The sequence below is a fragment of the Miscanthus floridulus genome, chromosome 19, assembly GCF_019320115.1.
Source record: "Miscanthus floridulus cultivar M001 chromosome 19, ASM1932011v1, whole genome shotgun sequence".
Taxonomy (NCBI): Eukaryota; Viridiplantae; Streptophyta; class Magnoliopsida; order Poales; family Poaceae; genus Miscanthus; species Miscanthus floridulus.
The window spans coordinates 48732522-48752657 of NC_089598.1; the positions used below are offsets into that span (position 1 = coordinate 48732522).

General features: G+C 45.7%; 1 protein-coding gene across 1 annotated transcript; it reads left to right on the forward strand.

The window, feature by feature from the left end:
* Positions 1–396: 396 nt before the first annotated feature.
* LOC136527582 (protein HOMOLOG OF MAMMALIAN LYST-INTERACTING PROTEIN 5-like) lies at positions 397–4516 on the forward strand. The gene is made up of 7 exons (XM_066520364.1): positions 397–665; positions 753–853; positions 2148–2257; positions 2352–2427; positions 2548–2685; positions 3226–3297; positions 3398–4516. The coding sequence occupies exons 1-7, from the start codon at positions 572–574 to the stop codon at positions 4235–4237; spliced, it is 1431 nt and encodes a 476-aa protein (XP_066376461.1). The 5' UTR covers positions 397–571; the 3' UTR covers positions 4238–4516.
* The last annotated feature ends 15620 nt before the right edge of the window (positions 4517–20136 follow it).

Consider the following 20136-nt stretch of genomic DNA (forward strand, 5'->3'; position numbering starts at 1 on the left):
AGAGGAAGAAGAAGAGGGCGCGCTGTATAGATATAAGACCTCGGTGCCAAGATCTATGGCTCCGAGGTCGGCGACAGGGATCTTGGCTTCGAGGTCGGCGTCAAGATCTGTGGCTCAAACCTCGACGCCAAGATCTATGGCGCCGAGACATTGACCTCGGCGCCGTAGGCCACGGCGTCGATCCCCGGGTCCAAAATCTGTTTACGTCCCTTATGGGATTAAACATAAATTTTCTTAAAAAAAGGTCAAAATGCAAAAAAATTGGGTCACTGTCTTGCCCAAACCGATCGTCCTGAAGATGGGACGGCCGAGAGCTGCCAGCTTCAGCCGCGGGAGGACTGGGTTGCAAACCGTGACAATCTGGGGTGCCTCCCTGCAAAAGTACTACCACGATCGGAAGCTTCTCCGCTCTCCTCTGTTTCCTTCCCGACGAAGCAGCAACAGCTGCAACGACTCCTCACCCAAATCAAACCAAACCAATCCGCCGCTCACTCCGCCGTCATCTCCAACCTCCGGGGATCTCAGCCGCCAAATCCGGGCCGTGCTCGCGCTTGGGCACCTGCGGCCTCCGATGGGGAGCGAGTCGGAGCCCGCCAAGGGGCTGCTGCCCTACCTGCAGCGCGCCGACGAGCTGCAGAATCACGAGCCCCTCGTGGCGTACTACTGTGAGAGACGCTTCTCTCTCCTCGTCGGGTTCGTTCCCAATCGCATCCTATTGGTTAGGGTTTTGATTCGAATTTGGATTTGGGCAGGTCGGCTCTACGCGATGGAGAAGGGGTTGAGGATACCCCAGAAGGAGCGCACCAAGACCACAAACTCCATCCTCATCTCCCTCATGAACCAGCTAGAGAAGGCACGTGCCTACATCTGGGTCTCCTCTCTCATGTTCAGTTGGATTAAACAATTGCTGTGATTAATTTTCCATTTTAGATCTATCTATTATACGCCCTTACGGTGGCAACCAGAAAAGCATTTTGGATGTTGCGGCTTAGTAAAATGTTTCAAGCTTTCTGTGCAACTGGTATCAATAAAAATTGACTGTTCCATCAATATAGGTTCTGTTTGGATATATGTTGAATCATCAGTATATATAGAATTATGGGTATAGGTCCTGTTTAGATAAATGTTGAATTATCAGTATAGAATTATAGGTACGCTTTGGATATGTTGAACCAAACAATGTCTGTGACAAGGATACTTGAGTAGTGGGGGTTTGTGCTTTGTCTACTTCTAGCATTCATGTGGTAGGACTTTTGTTATATTGCTGAGCTTGACTTGTTGGTATCATGCTGTGTAACAATTTGTGAAGACAGATTTCACCAGTGTTAATCTGGCACGATGCAAGCATGCCCAGAACTTCTTTACGAATTTAGTAAAAATCTGGAAGTTGTAGTTTTTTTAATAAACACTCGTTGATACTAAAAAAACAAGTTTAAACCACAAATGAACTTCATTGTGTCTTATACAATCACATTTCATGCCAGCACTAGATCGAATCAATCTCTTGCTGTCTGGAAATTGGAATGCTGGTGTCTTGCCTTTTTTAGTTGGTTTAGTGAAACCAATATGGTTATATGTCTTTGCTTAGTATTTGACTAATATATGAGGTCTATCGATTGGAGAAGCTATGGATGTGTGGGTTGGGTTGATGATCGTATCTGCATATTATATTTGTGTTCTTGACATTTGACAATACACCAATACCTAAGAAAACAATATGAACACCAATACCTAAGAAAACAATATGAACTTATTCAGATGGCTTTTGCTTTTATGATGGAAGAAACACTGATTTCAATTTCACACTGACTGGCGTAGGACCAGCATATCTGTAATTCTACTACTTTATGGCTGCTTGTAACTGCAATTTCTTGTCCCCTAGAACTAGATGTTTATTGCTAGATGCTGATTGACCTTTTGCAATAGTTGTAACAATGGATTATATGAATTCAGCAGCTGTCCCACTACCTTTAACAGCTTTTGTAGTGTAGCCTTATATGTGGGGTAACTGTGACATTAAACTTCACCTACTCATGCACCAATGACACAAATGTAGCATGTAGCATGCAACTGGTTTTGATATGCCTGACAAATTCATATGTTTTCCATTTCATCACTTAGTCTAAATATGTTTCCTCATCCTCCAGGACAAGAAATCGTTGACTTTGGGGCCTGACGACAATCTTCATTTGGAGGGATTTGCATTAAACGTCTTTGCTAAAGCAGATAAACAGGACCGTGCTGGACGAGCTGACATGTATCACACCTCGCGAAATTCCCATTCTGCTTCAATCATTCTGGTATCATCCTTTTACAAAGTCTTACTAATGCATGCCAAATTAATCTTGCAGAAACACTGCTAAAACCTTCTATGCTGCAAGCATCTTCTTTGAGATTCTTAACCAGTTTGGCGAGCTTCAACCTGATGTAAGTTTATCATGTTATTGCCTACTAATGCATTTATTACTATATAATCTTAATGCTCCTTGACCTATACGGAAAGGTTCAATGAACATATCTGTATCGCTTTTATTTTGCCTTGAGCAGGTTGAGCAAAAACAGAAATATGCCATCTGGAAAGCTGCTGAAATAAGAAAAGCTCTCAAAGAAGGCCGGAAGCCTGAAGCTGGACCACCTGGTGGGGATAAAGATGAAGCGCCTGTCAATACCACCACCATTTCTCAAGTAACTATCCCGACTCACTAGCAGTGGTTTTTGAATGACTATCGCCATGCTCTCACTCTTAGCTAGTGTGAAATTGCCTCTTTCTATCTACTATAGCAGTATAATTTGCTTCAATGTTGCTGACACCAATCCTAATGTTCCTTCTCATAGGTTACTCAAATCTTGTTAGATTGCTTCTGTTTATCAGTGACTACATATTAAATGTATTACCCATCCAACATACATTCAATTTCCTTAAATGTATATTGTCAACACTCTTAATTCATGTAAGCATAGATTCTGGAGAATTCTGTTACCTTAATTTACCTGTTTCAAATGAACGGACACATGGCAGTAATATTTTTGTCTATTTAACTTTAGTTGTAACTTACATTCAGTCAGGATTTCCTCCAACCTTTCTTCAATGCTTCCATATATGTCATTTAATTAGGCTTGAAAGATCTTAAACTGTACAGTAAACACTGATTATGCTTCAGTATTTTGTGCAGATTTTGGCATTCACTGGTTCTCAACTTTTGTATTGTTTGGTACTGTAAACAGGATATGGGGCAAAGTCCTTCCTTCAGCAGTGTACACCAGGGCAGTGAAGCATCACCTCGACCTGTCAACATGGTTATTTCCCAGCTTCTCTTTAGTACTTGTGATTTGCGATATTTTTACATGGTTTCATTGAAAGCAGCTTTAATTTTTTTATATATCATTTCGTGCACAGGATTTTAGTAGGCGTGATAGCTTTTCTGCTGTGCAGCCAGGAAATAATGTCCCTCGCCAAAGTACAGAGTTCAATGATCATCCCTCTACCCAGTTACCCTATTCACCCCCACCACCCTCACAATCCCAGCATCCTTCTCCATCACAATCTTATTCCTCTCCCTCGTACCAGGCAACAGATTACCCTTCTTCTGATTTTCACAAACCATTCCCCAATTATTCATCTCCCCCCTACACAAGCACAGATTACCCTACCAATGAGGTCCACAAACCACCTTCCAATTATTCCCCACCTCCTTACACCAGGACAGATCATCCTTCCAATGATGGCTACAATCCTCACAGCAATGATAAACCAGATGTTTCGGCTTACCCTCAGGCATACCAACCCCCACCCTACACAATTGACCCTCAGCACACCTCTCAAAACTACTACTCCACTGAAGCCCCAGCTGCTCCATACAACTACCCTAATTTCCAGTCATATCCAAGTTTCCAGGACAGCACGGCACCTTCTGTCCCGACGCATCAATCTTCATTTTATCCTGCAAGTGATGGCCCTGCAGCTACATCGTACACTCCTGCCTCGAATTCGTCCGCCCCAACACACTGCCACTCAACTGCTGAGTCTTCACCTCAACTTACTCCTCCAGCTGCGCCACCAGCTAGCCAGTATAAATATGATAGCAGTTACCAGCCTGAAGTTGAGAAGATTGCTGAGGCTCACAAGGCAGCCAGATTTGCTGTCGGTGCTCTTGCATTCGACGACGTATCTGTTGCTGTGGATCACCTGAAACGTGCACTGGATCTTCTGACAAACCCTTCTGCTGAACCTCATTAGCTCTTTGCATCACCGTGCTCTTGTCAGAAGCATCATCTGTACATATACAAGATTGGTATACCACCCATGGATATTTTGCCAGTTTGCATACATACAAGACAGGGGTTACCACACAAATCTAGGAGATAATAAGCGAGCCGTGTGGGCTTTTGAAGTGACACTTACAGGAATTGTCAAATTCAATTATTTTATTCAGAGTTTTGTGCTACCAAAGCCATTGTATTCATTTGCATATTCTTGTGGTCTGGTATGGTATTTTGGGTATGGATGGTTGATGCAGTGCCTGCTTTGTTTCTCTTTCATGGTTTGTATACCACAAAAAAAAACACTAAATTTTGAAACGCTGGAGTAAGTACAGATGAGCCAGAACTCGGGTGGTGCGCACCGATGTGTCTTCGCTAGGGATTGCTTCACGTCCTGATCGCGTTGCCTTCCGGCTGTTGTCATTTCATCCTCCTCTGACGGTCTATCTGTAATTGTTTCTCTGGTTAATCCTTTAGAAAAAGAAAACGATGTTTGATAGTGGTGCGAGAGTTCAAAGATAGACAATACTGTGCCTTTATCTTGTCGAACTACAGAGCTGTGTCATTGCTTATTACAATAGAAACAAAAAGAGAACATTAGGCAGAGATCAAAGTCTAGCCCGAGCACAAAACTCACTCACATAGTCACATCCTTAGAGCATCTTTAATAGCCTTTCTAAATCTCACTCTCTAAATCATCATTTTCGAGAGCCATTTACATAAAAATCGTTTTCTATATCTTTTTATTCTCCAACAGTTTCTATATCTCATGCGCACTCTAGAGAATCATTCTCGTCTTCTATTTTTAGCTAGCGAAAAATCCGGAATAGAAGATGGCTATATTTGTATGACCATTTAGAAAAGCTGTTGGAGGATACTTTTTCACCAAAACCTCTATTCCTAGCATTTAGAAATAATACGGAGAGTCCCTTGAAGATGCTCTTATAAAAAAAAGGAGAGAAAACTCGCCACAAATAGGGGTTGGGGGTTGGGGGGGGGGGGGGGGGGGTGGCGTCGGGAGAACCAACATACCAAAAACCACCAATCCACCATAGCCTATGGGCCTGTTCGGCAGGACTGAAAAATACTGTTCTGGCTGTTTGTTGTGAGAGAAAAATACTGTTCTGGCAGGACGTGAACAGTGATTCTGTGAGAGAAAAAACAAGCCAGCCGGCTGGCTTTAAGCCAGCCGAACACGCCCTATGCTGTTGGGATTAAAGACCTAAAAAGGAACTCAGTTCCTAAGACCTGACGCACCCATTATGCACCATAAACCATATTCATCCTTAATGATTTGGAGGATAGGAATTCTAGGTTGAGCCCCTTCAAAAACACAAGACTTCTTACGTTTCCAAACCTCCCGGGTCACAAGAATGACTAGGGAGTTCAAGCCCTTGCGTAACTCTTTAGAGTACTCATGATGATGTGTCGCCACTAGGTAGAGAAGCGTTGTTCAGTTGCCAAAGGTGTTACATCAACCAGGTCCAAGGGCCAGGGACCAAATTTGACGATTGGAAACACATAAAATCAATAATTGATTGTTTCTTCGACTTGATCACAAAGAAGACAAGGAGCCAGATGGGGCACCCCCTACTTAGCGAGGCGATCCGTTGTCCAACATCTATTGTTTATAGCAGCCAAGTGAAAAATTTACAGCACAAAAAAGCCTAACATTTCCAAATCCTCTTTCAAGGGACAAACTTGATGGGTGCCCACAAAGAAAGCAGCATAAGCAGACTTGCTAGAACAAGAGCCAGATTATGTCAACTTCCACCTACAGTGAGCCTGAATATCTTGTTGTAGAACAAAGCCATCCACTAGCTCCCAGATTAACCATGCTCCAAGAGTTTCCAAAACTCACTCCCAAATCCCAATCTTGATTTTTGGCAAGATTAAAAAAAACTATCTCCAATATCTCTTTATCCTAACTCTCAGTCTTTACGCACTTGGGGAAATCAATCCAATCGCGCGGAAAGATACACGTGCGTATCCAATCAGACAATTTGGAGGTGGAAGGACGTGGGAAGGCTAACGAGAAAAGATGATTCCCGAGAAAAAAGTATAAAAGTGACCTGGATGATTTGAAAATAATTTAGAATTCCAGATGCAAAATTGTCCTCTATCTTTTAGGAGCGAGATATTGAAAATCGTCGAAGAAAACCAGCAAATATGTTCCTTACTTTTTTAGCGACTTGAAAAGCCTATTGATTTATCAATCATTTTTTTAGAACTATCGGGTTCCATGATTTTTGGCCTCATATCCACATATCTTCTACATATCACTTTTATTTCTGAAACTGTATACCAACATTTTTGGCCAGTTCAACTAAATACCAGGCTAAGAGCTTGTTTGTTTGGGCTTCATCTTTTATTTCTAGTTTTTTTTACAATAAACAGGAGGGGCGCACCCCTACTGGTGATTTATTGAAAAAAGAGTTTAGAAGTTATTACAAGTGGTTACAAACTAAAGAGGGAGAGCTTTCTGAAACCTGGTTTTCTAAAAGCTTGCTTGTGCAAAAGCTAACCTGTTTGTCTGGCAACAACTTTCTCCCCGCCCCCTCTGGCTACCCCTCCCACCGGAGTAGAATACGAGGTCCTGTGACGAAGGCAAGAGCAGCGGCGCCCGCAGCATTCCGAGCCTGGGCCGTAGGCGGCGGCGCTCCTCTGTAGCTCAGCTTGGCGGTCGACATGGCGGCTCCACTTGCAGGCTGGAGCTTCACCAAGGAGAGGGCGGCGCGGCCAGAGAGGCCTGAAGGCAGTGCTGCTATCGGTGAGAGGCCGAGCAGAGCGGAAAAAAGAGGCCCGATGAATAACGTTTGGGCACTTCAGCGGTGGCTTAATTTGTTGGAAGCCACCCAAGATGGGCTTTCGAGGGCCTGTTTTGTAGAGCTCGACTCTACGAGGAAGCTGATTCAAAGAAATTCTCTAGTGAGAAAGCGATTCTCTTTGATTCTTTAGCATAAACACTTGAAATCATGATGGAGAATCACTTCACAGAATAAGAAGAAACTATTTTTCAGCTCTCAGCCTCCTAATCAAGTTTCAAGAAGGCGCTAGGCGGTCTCTAGATGATGGCCTAGAGCATAGGCGAGCCTAGGTGTTCCCAAGGCGTTTTCTAGACGTTAGTATATACACACATATATGTTCAAAAAGAAAAACAAAATAGGAGATAAGTGGACTTCATTGAAGAGAAAGACCCATAAAACGGTAAACGGCCCTGAAAGGATCAAGATGCCCAAGAGGGGGTGATTGGGCTAATTCTAAAATTCTTTGTAATAATTAAACCCTATACTTAGCTCATTTCATCCCTTGTGCCTAGAAAGTGTTTCTAATGTTCTACCGCACAAAAGTTTTGCACCATAAGTTCCAATCATACTCTAGCATGGCAATTCTATGAATGTAAAGACAAGAATTGAATTGCTCAAAGTAAATGCTCAAAGTAAAGAGAGAAGGAGGAACGCGGCGATGTTTTACCGAGGTATCAAAGAGTCGTCACTCCCCACTAGTCCTCGTTGGAGCACCCACGTAAGGGTGTAGCTCCCCCTTGATCCACGCAAGGATCAAGTGCTCTGTACGGGTTGATTCTTCGACACTCCGTCGCGGTGAATCACCCACAACCGCTCATAACTTGAGTTGGGTCATCCACAAGCTCCGTCGGATGATCACCAAACTCCCAATCACCACCAAGCCATCTAGGTGATGGCGATCACCAAGAGTAACAAGCATGAACTCTCACTTGACCACGACGAGCCTAATGAGAAGGGTGGATGCACACTTTGCTACTCTTGCTTTCACTAATGAGGCCTCTCTCTTGGATTCTCAAATCTCAATCACCTCACTAGGACCTTGCTCTCTTTGGCACTCTCAAGGGTGTTTCTCAGCTGTTGGAATGAGCAAAAGTGATCCCTTAAGTGAATAGAGGAAGTATTTATACACCCTCATTCAAAACGAACCATTATGTGCCACTGCGGGGTGACCGGACGCTCCGATCAGTTCTCCCCGCCACCGAGCAGTTAAGTTATGATCGGACACTGACCAGCGTCCGGTCACAAAAACTACCCTCTAGAACCTTACTGATGTTGACCGGACTCTGGAACCCAGCGTCCGGTCACTTTGCTGCTCAGCGTCCGGTCAGTAGCCGGAACCTGACCAGCGTCCGGTCAACACTAATCGGACGCGTCCGGTCAACACTGATCGGACGCGTCCGATCAGGATTCTCCCTCTCTGGAACCTTACTGGAGTTGACTAGACTCTAGCACCCAGCGTCCATTCACATTTCACTCAGTGTCCGATCGCATCCAGACAACTTCACCTTAATCAAATGAACTGACCGGACTCTACGCCAGCGTCCGGTCACACCGGAACCAGCGTCCGGTTAACATTTGACCCTCCATTCACTTCCAACTCGCAATCATATGTGAATGAAGTTTGCTTCAATTGATCTAAGGGCTATTTAGGAGCTACCTAGTGCTAGATTTGACAAGTGTGCACCACACCTAACCCACTAGACTCACCTAGGTCAAGCTACACGTCCATACCCCCCTTAATAGTACGGGCAAAGGAAAAATAAAGTCTTAAACTACTCTAAGTGTCTTTTCAACACCAAACGACACTTAGAATTAGTCCATCCTTAACCTTGTCATCCATCCTTTGAAAACCGAAATGATTTCCATCATAGGGCATGACAACCATGATTACCCAATCAATTGCCATTACCATGACCTAACTTAATTGCATCTACAAAACATACGTTAGTTATAGTAATCTTGTATTGTCATTAATCACCGAAATCCAACTAGGGGCCAAGATGCTTTTAATCTTCCACTTTTTGGTGATTGATGATAATACAACCTCGAGTATGTAAAAGAGATGAGGTTTTTAACATGCTTGGTTCATATAAGCTTTTGACAATAAGAACAAAAGAGTTAGGCAAGCTTATATGACCCAAGCCAACATGATGTACTCAATAGATATGAAATAAGCATGAGTAAAAGAAATAAAGCTCATTTGCATCGGAGTAAAACGCGGAAGCAAAGCAAATGAGTATAACCAAGTGACATGACATATAAATAATTCAAGTAGAGAGCACACATGTCACATATCACATAAATATCACGATTACGATCACACTTATGTAGTTCAATGCATAATAGTAAACATGAATGCATAAAAATGTATCACACATCAAAAAGCCAAATGTAGATAATCTCCCCCTAGATATATCGCTCTCTCTAAGTCTATCATACTCGATCCCTCTCCCCCTTTGGCGTCAAACGCCAAAACCTAAGGGTCGGTCGGCGGGACTGCAGCGGACGAGTCGGGCGCTGAGGTGCGATGAGCAATCTAGAACTGGACATCATCATCATCTGATCCTAAGCTCTGAGCTGTATGACCCTCTATCGCTAGAAGTGAAGCTAAAGCAGTCTGGGTCGGATCTGGTACTGGTGCGGCCTGTGACTCTACAGGTATCACTGAAGCAGGCGGCTCTGATGATGCAACTAATGAAGGGAGTCTCTGTAGTCCTAGTGATAGGAGCAACTGTGGAAGGACCAGGGACATGTAGATCTAGCGGAGTAGGCTGCTCTATCAACTCACTAAATGTCGCACCAAGGCTCCTAGAGACTAGGGTATCTGGCACAAACAACGACGAACTCTGAGCCGGTGTGAAGCCCATATGAAGATGTGTGAACTGCGGGGCTAGCACTGGCGAGGAAAACCACTAGGACACCTGCTCTGTAGGTGAAGGAAACTATGTCGCTGGCAGTCCTTGACTCTGAGGCCCACTAGGCTGTAAAGCTAGAGTCATAGAAGTGGTGACAGGTTGGCCGATCTGGGGTGAAGGCTGTGGCGGTGGAGCCCCAATGGCAGTAACTACATGCTATATAAATCCAAGTAACTGCTGCTACATGAGAAGCTGCTGCTGCTGGATAGCCTATTGCTGTCGCTGGAACTCATCCTGTCTGGCCGAAAACTGTGCAAATGTAGCAGCAGTCTCCTAAGCCTGGCGAGCCTGATCCTGCCTCATCTGCTCAAGTATAGTAAGGAGAGCTAGGTTGGTCTGTGGTGCAGGTGGAGCTGAACTGGAGCTATCGGCATCATGGTCATGTCGTCGAGGAGGCATCTGAGGGATATCCTAGTAGTCATCATTTGAACTGTCGCTGGGGTCACTCTCGACCATACCCTCCTGCTAAGCATCTAACTGCTCCTCCTCTGTAGCTGCAATGCCCCTAATAGTCTCATCCTGCTGGGCTACAATCTCAGGCACCTCTAGGCAATGGCGCGGCTGGCTAGGTGCACTCAGCCTACTATGACAGAGCATCTGGGTCATGTTATAGGCTGGAAACTCTATAATAGCACTAGAATACTCTACCAACATCTCTAGAGGTCTCACTATAACTGCCCTGTGAATCAGAAAAGTAATCCAGTGAGCATAAGGCAGCTGACGATGATCCCTAAACCCCTCTGCAAGAGTATCCTCCATCTCTGATAGAATAAGATCCCAAATATCAAACATAGTCTGCTGCATCAGAGAGTTCAGTAGCCACAACTGTATGTGAGTTAAGCCCTCGTGATATCCCATCCTCGGAAGTAGGGTCCTCCTCATGATAGCATCAAGTAGTCCAGCTATAGGAGTGAGATCTCTGGTGTCCTGCTCGACCCCTCACTGAAAGGCTCTGTGAAGCAATGGTAGACCAGATCTGTAGGAGGCACAAGACCATCGTGAGGGCGTCTAAGAGGCTCTGTCTGACCATAGCACACCTCATGTAGCCAGATGGGTTGCTGAAAGCTCTAGTTTGGTTTTGGTTAATTGATGAAACCCTAAGTGCTAACCTAGTTTATCAAAGTGATTATGAGATAGGTAGCACTACTCCAAGTGATGAAGCAATGGCGAAGATCATGACAATGGTGATGGCATGGTGATGATCAAATGCTTAAACTTGAAAAGAAGAAAGAGAAAAACAAAAGGCTCAAGGCAAAGGTAAAATTGTAGGAGCCATTTTGTTTCGATGATCAAGACACTTAGCGAGTGTGATCATATTTAGGATAGATAGCCGTACTATTAAGAGGAGTGAAACTCGTATCAAAATGCGGTTATCAAAGTGCCACTAGATGCTCTAACTCATTGCATATGCATTTAGGATCTAGTGGAGTGCTAACACCCTTGACAATGTGTGGGGGATATACCCCCGGGTACCACAAGATGGTACATGGGCCGCACCATCCGAGGTGGCCTAGCCTGCGAGATCAAGGCGTGCACATCAAGATTACAAGTCGTATTAGATATTGTAATAGTACCAAATAGGATACTTTACTTGTAACCTTGTCTCTTCGGAGCATATAAGGAGAGACAAGGGTCCCCTAGAGGACAGATCCAAAGAGGTTAATCTGTATACATCTCAATACAATACACCAAAGACACAGGACGTAGGGTATTACGTCGACCAGACGGCCCGAACCTGTCTAAATCGCTGTCTCTGCGCCTTGTGTCACCATCTGGTTCCTGATTACACGCACCGTCTATCGATAATCTACCACCACGGGCACCCCCCTCGGTGGACTGCCGACCATATTTTGTCGACAGTGGCGCGCCAGGTAGGGGACCCCTTTAGGGGATCGTGCGCGCTGATCTTTGATGAGCCAGATGGACCTCAACATCAGTAACATCTACAACGATTCGGTGGCGGCGTTTAACGTCGTGCGCAACAACATCGTCACCGTCGTCGCTCCCGCGGCGATCCTCGTCCACAACTCGGTCACTGTTCCTGTCGTCAACCCGGCATCCCTCGACATTGTGCATCGCGATCTGCTTCCGTCGCCGACGACCTCAGACTCAGCGTCACGAAGCGACTCGTGGCTACGCGCAACAGGACTCGTGCCTGATTACGCAACTTCACGCTTTCGTGCGTGGAGTTTAGCGGCGGGCGGTAGCCCCTGTTCGGCGGCATGGTTTTGCGTCATACAGCAGCAGCCCAGTCCAGCGTTGGGTCCTACCGCCGAGCACTTCACTGTCGAAATCCTAATCTCATTCAATCGAAAGCTCAACAACCAATCAAAAAGGTAAACGTAGAATCAATCTACAGCACCGTCCAAGATGACGTCAGCAAGCAAGATGGATGTACGATCTACATGCAAGAGGGCATTAGACTACTACAACCATGCAAGCAATGAGGAGCTACACGTATTCATGTTTGTGCATATACGTTGTATATTCGGCCACGCCTCTTGCTCACTCATGGCGATGCTCGGCAACCTCTCGCGCCCGTGGACTACGGCATCAGATCAATACGAAGCAAAGCAGGCAAACCAGGCAAGGACGTACGACAACATCACCATGAAGTCGACGCAAGCAAGCAACGCCAAGGCGTATACGGGTATATACATGCATGAACAGGTCATCCGAACCACGTCCGACTCCAACTCAGACATGACAGGGGCTTCGGCTTCCGCGCTGATTGCCTCTGCTACAACAAGAGTCCGACATCTTCACGACATGACCCAATCCGGCATGCAAGCAATCAGGAGTTTATTCATACACGAACGCTTGCATGTACGTGCATCTACAGCACCATGCATACGAAGACCATGGATTATACAAGCAAGCCGTCTTTATCCAAGTCTCCACCAGCGGACGTCGAGGCCATGCGCTTCGCCCTAGGAACACAGTTCTACTTCGACGCTTTTTGACTTTGACATCAATGGGATCGACACCGACAATTTCAACCCATGCTCTGGACTTCATCAAGCTACGCCACGACTCCGCACGTTGCGAGCTCTGACCTTTGCATGGCCAACGCGTTCCGACTACGCCCTGTTCGCCTACGACCACGGACCACGTCTCGAGCGGCTCCGCCGAGCTCCGACCACGTCGACCAGCAGACCACGTCGACCACGTCCTGAGCGGCTCCACCAAGCTCCGACCACCTCGACCACCAGACCACGTCGCAATGATGATCGCCGCGAAGAACGGCGCTACGACAACCGCGACCACAGTCGTGACGATAAGTCGAAAAGCTCGAGGACCGGACAACTTCATCGCCAACGACACGTCAAGCCATCTCTCGAACATCGCAACACGCCGACTACTCCCACCGGTCGTCAATAAAGCTAAGTATTATTTTTAATTGAAAATTTCTTCGATCATCGTACACCTCCGCCGACCACCCTAAGGGTGCGCTCCGCGTCGAATTTTCTCCATACATACAGTCCAAAACATGTATAAGTTTTTACAATGGTTCGCCGATACGTTTTCCTTCCTGCTTGAGAATCCCAGAGCCGGCACTGTCTCCGGCTCCACCCCACGCGTGCATGAGAGTCCGCCCTCTGCGCTACGGGTAGTCGGCAGTTGCTCCCTGGTAACACTGGCACTCTACGCGCGGCAGCGTTCCGTACCTCGCGCTACGAGATGTTGGTCAGCCCAGGGCTGGCGCATTCTTCAGGACAGGTTAATACATCGCGCTACACCTCTACATAACAAAAGGGCTAAAAACAGCTAATGTTATTTTTCGAATATTACACCAAGTATAATTCATCGCCAACCGAACACCAAGTGTTTACTTCACCTCCTATAGAGAGGTCAATATATTTCGTACACCATCATGTACTACCGCTCTCCGTGTTTATTTTTTAGGAACACAGTTCGGTCAGCGAGCTCATGCTTCGGGGTTCGCCAAGACCACTATGGTGCTCGAGGACTCTGGCCAAACCACGCTCGTGCTCAGGGACTCTGGCCAGACCACGCTCGTGCTTGGGGACTCGCCATACCACTCCGTGCTCTGGGACTTCTCGCCAGACCACTCCGAGCTCCGACCACGTCGATCACATCTCGAGCAGCTTCGCTGAGCTCCGACCACGGCTCGGGGACTTCGTCGCTCGCTCCTCGACTTGTGCTCAGGGACTTCGTCGCTCGCTCCTCGACCTGTGCTCGGGGACTGCCTCGATCACTCTCCGACCACGGCTCGGGGACTTCGTCGCTCGCTCCTCGACCTATGCTCGGGGACTGCCTCGACCACGGCTCGGGGACTTCGTCGCTCGCTCCTCGACCTGTGCTCGGGGACTGCCTCGACCACGGCTCGGGGACTTCGTCGCTCGCTCCTCGACCTATGCTCGGGGACTGCCTCGACCACTCTCCGACCTCGGCTCGGGGACTTTGCGTCTCGACTACATGCGATAGGCAACTAGCATACAGTTGGGGATACTCTTTCTCATTTAGACCTTGCTACAAGGCTCATACCTCGCCTTCCAGCAAGCTCGAGGACTACATGCGACAGGCAACTAGCATACAGTTGGGGATACTCTTTCTCATTTAGACCTTGCTACAAGGCTCATACCTCGCCTTCCAGCAAGCTCGGGGACTACATCGGTACGATGCACCTGCCGGTGCATCTTGTATCGCCTGTACGACGGTTGGATTCTCAACTTAACTGGGAATTCTTTTTAGACCCTGGCACCACGTGCCTACGTCACCTACTACCAGGCTCGGGGACTAAGTGGGCACACTTCACCTTGCGGTGAATGTGCTCGATCTGATGATCAAAGACGCTACGCTTCAAGACGCACTTACATTTCTTTTCAGAAATACAAGTGGGCACACTTCCCAGGACGGAAATCTTTTTCTTTCTTCTTAAGAGCACCATACATTCTTCGGACAACCAACTTCTCCGGTGACAACGGTGGTCGAAGATGTCAAGAACTCAAGCCTCACTGTTCGGAGAAGGTTGAAATGGCGTGTCGCATCAGAATACATGGCGCTCGGGGACTAGCTGTGGGGGATATACCCCCGGGTACCACAAGATGGTACATGGGCCGCACCATCCGAGGTGGCCTGGCCCGCGAGATCAAGGCGTGCACATCAAGATTACAAGTCGTATTAGATATTGTAATAGTACCAAATAGGATACTTTACTTGTAACCTTGTCTCTTCGGAGCATATAAGGAGAGACAAGGGTCCCCTAGAGGACAGATCCAAAGAGGTTAATCTATATACATCTCAATACAATACACCAAAGACACAGGACATAGGGTATTACGTCGACCAGACGGCCCGAACCTGTCTAAATCGCTGTCTCTGCGCCTTGTGTCACCATCTGGTTCCTGATTACACGCACCGTCTACCGATAATCTACCACCACGGGCACCCCCCTCGGTGGACTGCCGACCATATTTCGTCGACACAATGTTTATGAAAATATGCTAACACATGTGCACAAGGTGATACACTTGGTGGTTAGCACATTTGAGCAAGGGTGAAGAAGATAGAGGAGAAAGGAACTCAGTCTCAATGTTTTCACTGTGACCTAACGCTGGTCCTGGGTGGACCGACGTGTCCGGTCAGGCGTAGCAGTGAAGATGCCAGCGTCGGTCTATTGACCGGACGCTAGGTCTGAATTGATCGGACGCTGGAAGTCGGGTCCGGTCGAACTAACGGGTCAGCACAGTATCCAGGGTTTTGCACCGGACGCTAAGGTGTGTCCGGTCGAGGTGGACCGGACGTGTCCGGTCAAAGAAAACCTGGTTTGGAACCTTACTATAAATGGCTAGACGCTGGGGGTCCAGCGTCCGGTCACTTGTGCCAGAGCGTCCGGTCGCTACTTAGCCATTGCGATCGGGTGGTTCCTGTTGAATGGACAATGACACGTGGCTTACATCAGTTGACCGGACGTTGGGTCTAGAGTCCGATCAGTCTGACCAGAGCGTCCGGTCAGCCCGCAGTGTGCCCAGTGAAGGGGTACAACGGCTTTATTTCTTGGGGGCTTCTATTTAAGCCCCATGGCCGGTTGAAGCTCACACCCTTGCACATTTTCATTAACATAGCAACCTTGTGAGCTTAGCCAAAGCCCACCCACTCATCTCCATCATTGATTCATCATCTTTGTGAGATTGGGAGAGAATCCAAGTGCATTGCTTGAGTGATTGCATCTAGAGGCACTTGGTATTCGTGTTGTGCTATGGATTTTGCTTGTTACTCTTGGTGGTTGCCACCACCTAGATGGCTTGGTGTAGCGGTGGAGGATCGGCATGAGTTGGTGATTGTTCGTGGTCGCCTTTGGTGATTGTGAGGGGAGTTGTATCTTCCCCGGTGGAGTGCCGAAAGGTAACTCTAGTAAATTGCTCGTGTCATTGAGTTACCTCACTTGTGGGTAGGTTCTTGCGGTGTCCAATCGTGTGGATGAGGTTTGTGAAACACCTCTTAGCCGCCGAACCACCAAGTGTTGGTCGACACAACGGGGACTAGCGTGTTGGCAAGCACGTGAACCTCGGGAGAAAAATCGGTTGTCTCTTGTCATTTGCATTCTTCTGGTGATTGGCTTAATCTTCATCTTGTGATTGGTTCATCCCTCTACACGGCGGTATAATCACCCTACTCACTCTTCTATATTCTTGCAAACTAGTTGTGTCAAGCTCTTTAGTGTAATTAGAATTGAGAGCTTGTTTTGTTATTTAAGTTCATCTAGTGGAGCTCTTTAGTGTAGCAAGTTTGAGAGCTCTTAGTGAGTAGTTTCATAGCAAGTTGTATGTCTAGTAATCATTGCAACTAGAATTATTGGATAGGTGGCTTGCAACCATCGTAGAGCTAGAGCAAGTTTGCATTTCGCTATTTGTCTTACTAATCAAATTGCTCTAGTTGATTTGTAGAATTTTAAATAGGCTATTCACCCCCCCTCTAGCCATATTAGGACCTTTCAAGTGGTATTAGAGCCATGGTCACCATTTGATTAAAGGCTTAACAACCTCGGTGTCAAATTATGGCTCAAGTTGTGTTCAACCATGTGGGGGGGCCAAACCACCATTCTTTGATGGCACATGCTATGATTATTGGAAGAGAAAGATGAGGATGTATCTTGGTTCAATCAATGATCAAGTATGGGAAGTGACCGAAAATGACTATGCTATCATTGATCCTGATGATCCAACCAACCAAGATAAGATCAACAAGCAATGCAATACAATGGCTCTCAACACCATATACAATGCCATTGATTCCAAGGTGTTTGAGCAAATCAAGGATTGTGAAAGAGCAAATGAGGTGTGGAAGAGATTGGAGGAAACATATGAGGGCACACCAGCGGTAAAGAGTGTCAAGTTGTATATCCTCAAGGATAAATTGACAAGCTTCAAGATGAAGGAAGATGAGAGCATTCTAGAAATGTTCCATCGTTTACAAGTGATTGTCAATGATTTGAAGGCATTGGGAGAGAAGATCAAGGATGATGATGTCTCTCATTGGTTCTTGATGTGCCTACCTCCAAGATTTGAGATGTTGAGATTGCTCATCATAAGAGGAGGATTGAAGGACATTACCCCCAACCAAGTACTAGGTGATGTCATGACACAAGAGACATACCGTGTGGAAAGGGAGGAGGATGACAAGGAGGATAAGAAGGAAGGAGAGGACAAGAAGAAGAAGAGTGTAGCATTTAAGGCTAGCTCATCATCATCCAAGAACAAGGGCAAGTCCAAGAAAGAATCAAGCGATGATGATGATCTTAGTGATATTGATGATGAAGCTATGGCCCTCTTTGTCCGCAAGATGGGAAAATTCATGAAGAAGAAGGGCTATGGTGCAAGAAAGAGAAGAGATCACACCAAGAGCAAAGAGTATGTGAGAAGATGCTACAATTGCAAGAGCCCCGATCATGTTGTAGCAAATTGTCCCTATAATAGTGATAATGATGAAGATGAGAAGAAGAAGCACAAGAAAGATAAGAATGAATAGAAGGAGAAGAGAATGACCTTCCAAAAGAAGAAGGGTGGAGGCTATGTAGTCACTTGGGATAGTGATGGCTCCTCGGATGGTGATAGCTCTAGTGATGATGACAAGAAATCTATCAAGAGAGCACTAGCAAGCATCACCATCAACAAGAAGCTCTCCATCTTCGACACTCCATCGACATGTCTCATGGCAAAGCCTACCAAGGTAAAATATGATGAGAGTGATAATGATGAATGTGAAAGTGACTCTTGTAGGAATGATGATGATGAGGATGAGGAGTACACCAAGGAGGAGCTCTTGGACATGTGTGAGCAAGTGCACGCTTGCAATGAGATAAAGAGAAAGGAGTGCAAATAATTGCGCAAGAAAGTAAAATTTCTTGAGCAATCCTTTAATGAGCTCAATGCTACTCATGAGAGGCTAATGGAAGCCCATGAGAAGCTTGGCAAAGCTCACTCTAAGCTTGAAAAGGCTCACTCCTCTCTTATTGAGCAAGTTAAAGTGGAGAAAGCCAAGAAGGAGCAAGTGATCATATTATGTGATGTGGGACTAACATGTGATCTTATTGATGAATCTATTTTTGTTGCTCCCACTAACACCTCTTGTAGCACTACCACTTCCACTTCACCCTTGAGTGATGGTCTCGCTTGTGAAAACTCACTAAAAGTGGAAAATGAGACCCTCAAGAAGGAGGTGAATGAGCTCACTCGTGCCTTAGGCAATGCCTATGGTGGAGATGCCCGCTTGCTAAAGTGCTTGGGTAGCCAAAGGTTTTCTCTCAACAAAGAGGGATTAGGCTATACCCCCAAGAAAGGCAAGGCGGCCTTTGTCACTCCCAAAGTTAGCTTTGTGAAGGGCAATGGTCGGTTTTGCAATAGATGCAAGCAAGTTGGGCATATAGAGCAATATTGCAAGATTAACAAGAACAAGCTACCTAATGTATCCTCAATTAAATTTGATTCTTGTTACATGCTTTTTAAGGGTGCCAATGGTGTGAAGGCTAAGTTCATTGGTACACCAATTGTGGGCCCAAAGAAGAAGGTCATTTGGGTATAAAAGACCTTGGTAACTAACCTTCAAGGACCCAAGCAAGTTTGGGTATCTAAAAAGAATTGATCCTCTTTTGTTAGTCAATTATAAAGCCAGAGGAAGGCATTGGGTGCTTGATAGTGGGTGCACACAACACATGACCGGTGATCCAAGAATGTTCAATTCAATCAATGAAAGCAAGACCAATGGGATTGATAGTATCATATTTGGTGACAATGGCAAAGGCAAGATCAAAGGGCTTGGTAAGATTGCAATATCCAATGATTTGAGCATTTCCAATGTGCTACTAGTAGAGAGCTTGAACTTCAACCTATTGTCGGTAGCTCAATTGTGTGATCTTGGTTTCAAGTGCATATTTGGTGTGGATGATGTAGAGATCATAAGTGTAGATGGCTCTAACTTGATATTCAAAGGAATTAGATATGAGAATCTATACTTAGTTGATTTCAATGCTAGAGAAGCTCAATTGTCAACATGTTTGATCACTAAGTCTAGCATGGGTTGGTTATGGCATAGAAGGCTTGGTCATGTTGGAATGAAACAATTGAACAAATTGATTAAGCATGACTTAGTTAGAGGCTTGAAAGATGTCACATTTGAGAAGGATAAGCTACGTAGTGCATGTCAAGCCGGAAAGCAAGTTGGTAATACACATCCTAAGAAGAGCATGATGAGCACATCTAAGGCATTTGAGTTGATGCACATGGACTTGTTTGGACCAACCACATACACTAGCATTGGTGGAAACAAATATGGATTTGTGATTGTGGATGATTTCACTAGATACACATGGGTGTTCTTTCTTATTGACAAGAGTGATGTGTTTGCAACATTCAAATCATTTGTCAAAGGCATTCACAATGAGTTTGAAACAATAATCAAGAAAGTTAGAAGTGACAATGGAAGTGAGTTCAAGAACACTCGAATTGATGAGTTATGTAATGAATTTAGAATTAGACATCAATTCTCGGCCAAGTATACTCCTCAATCAAATGGGCTAGTTGAAAGAAAGAATAGAACCTTAATTGATATGGCAAGATCAATGTTGAGTGAGTACAATGTGAGTCATTCATTTTGGGCCGAAGCAATCAACATGGCTTACTATTATAGCAATC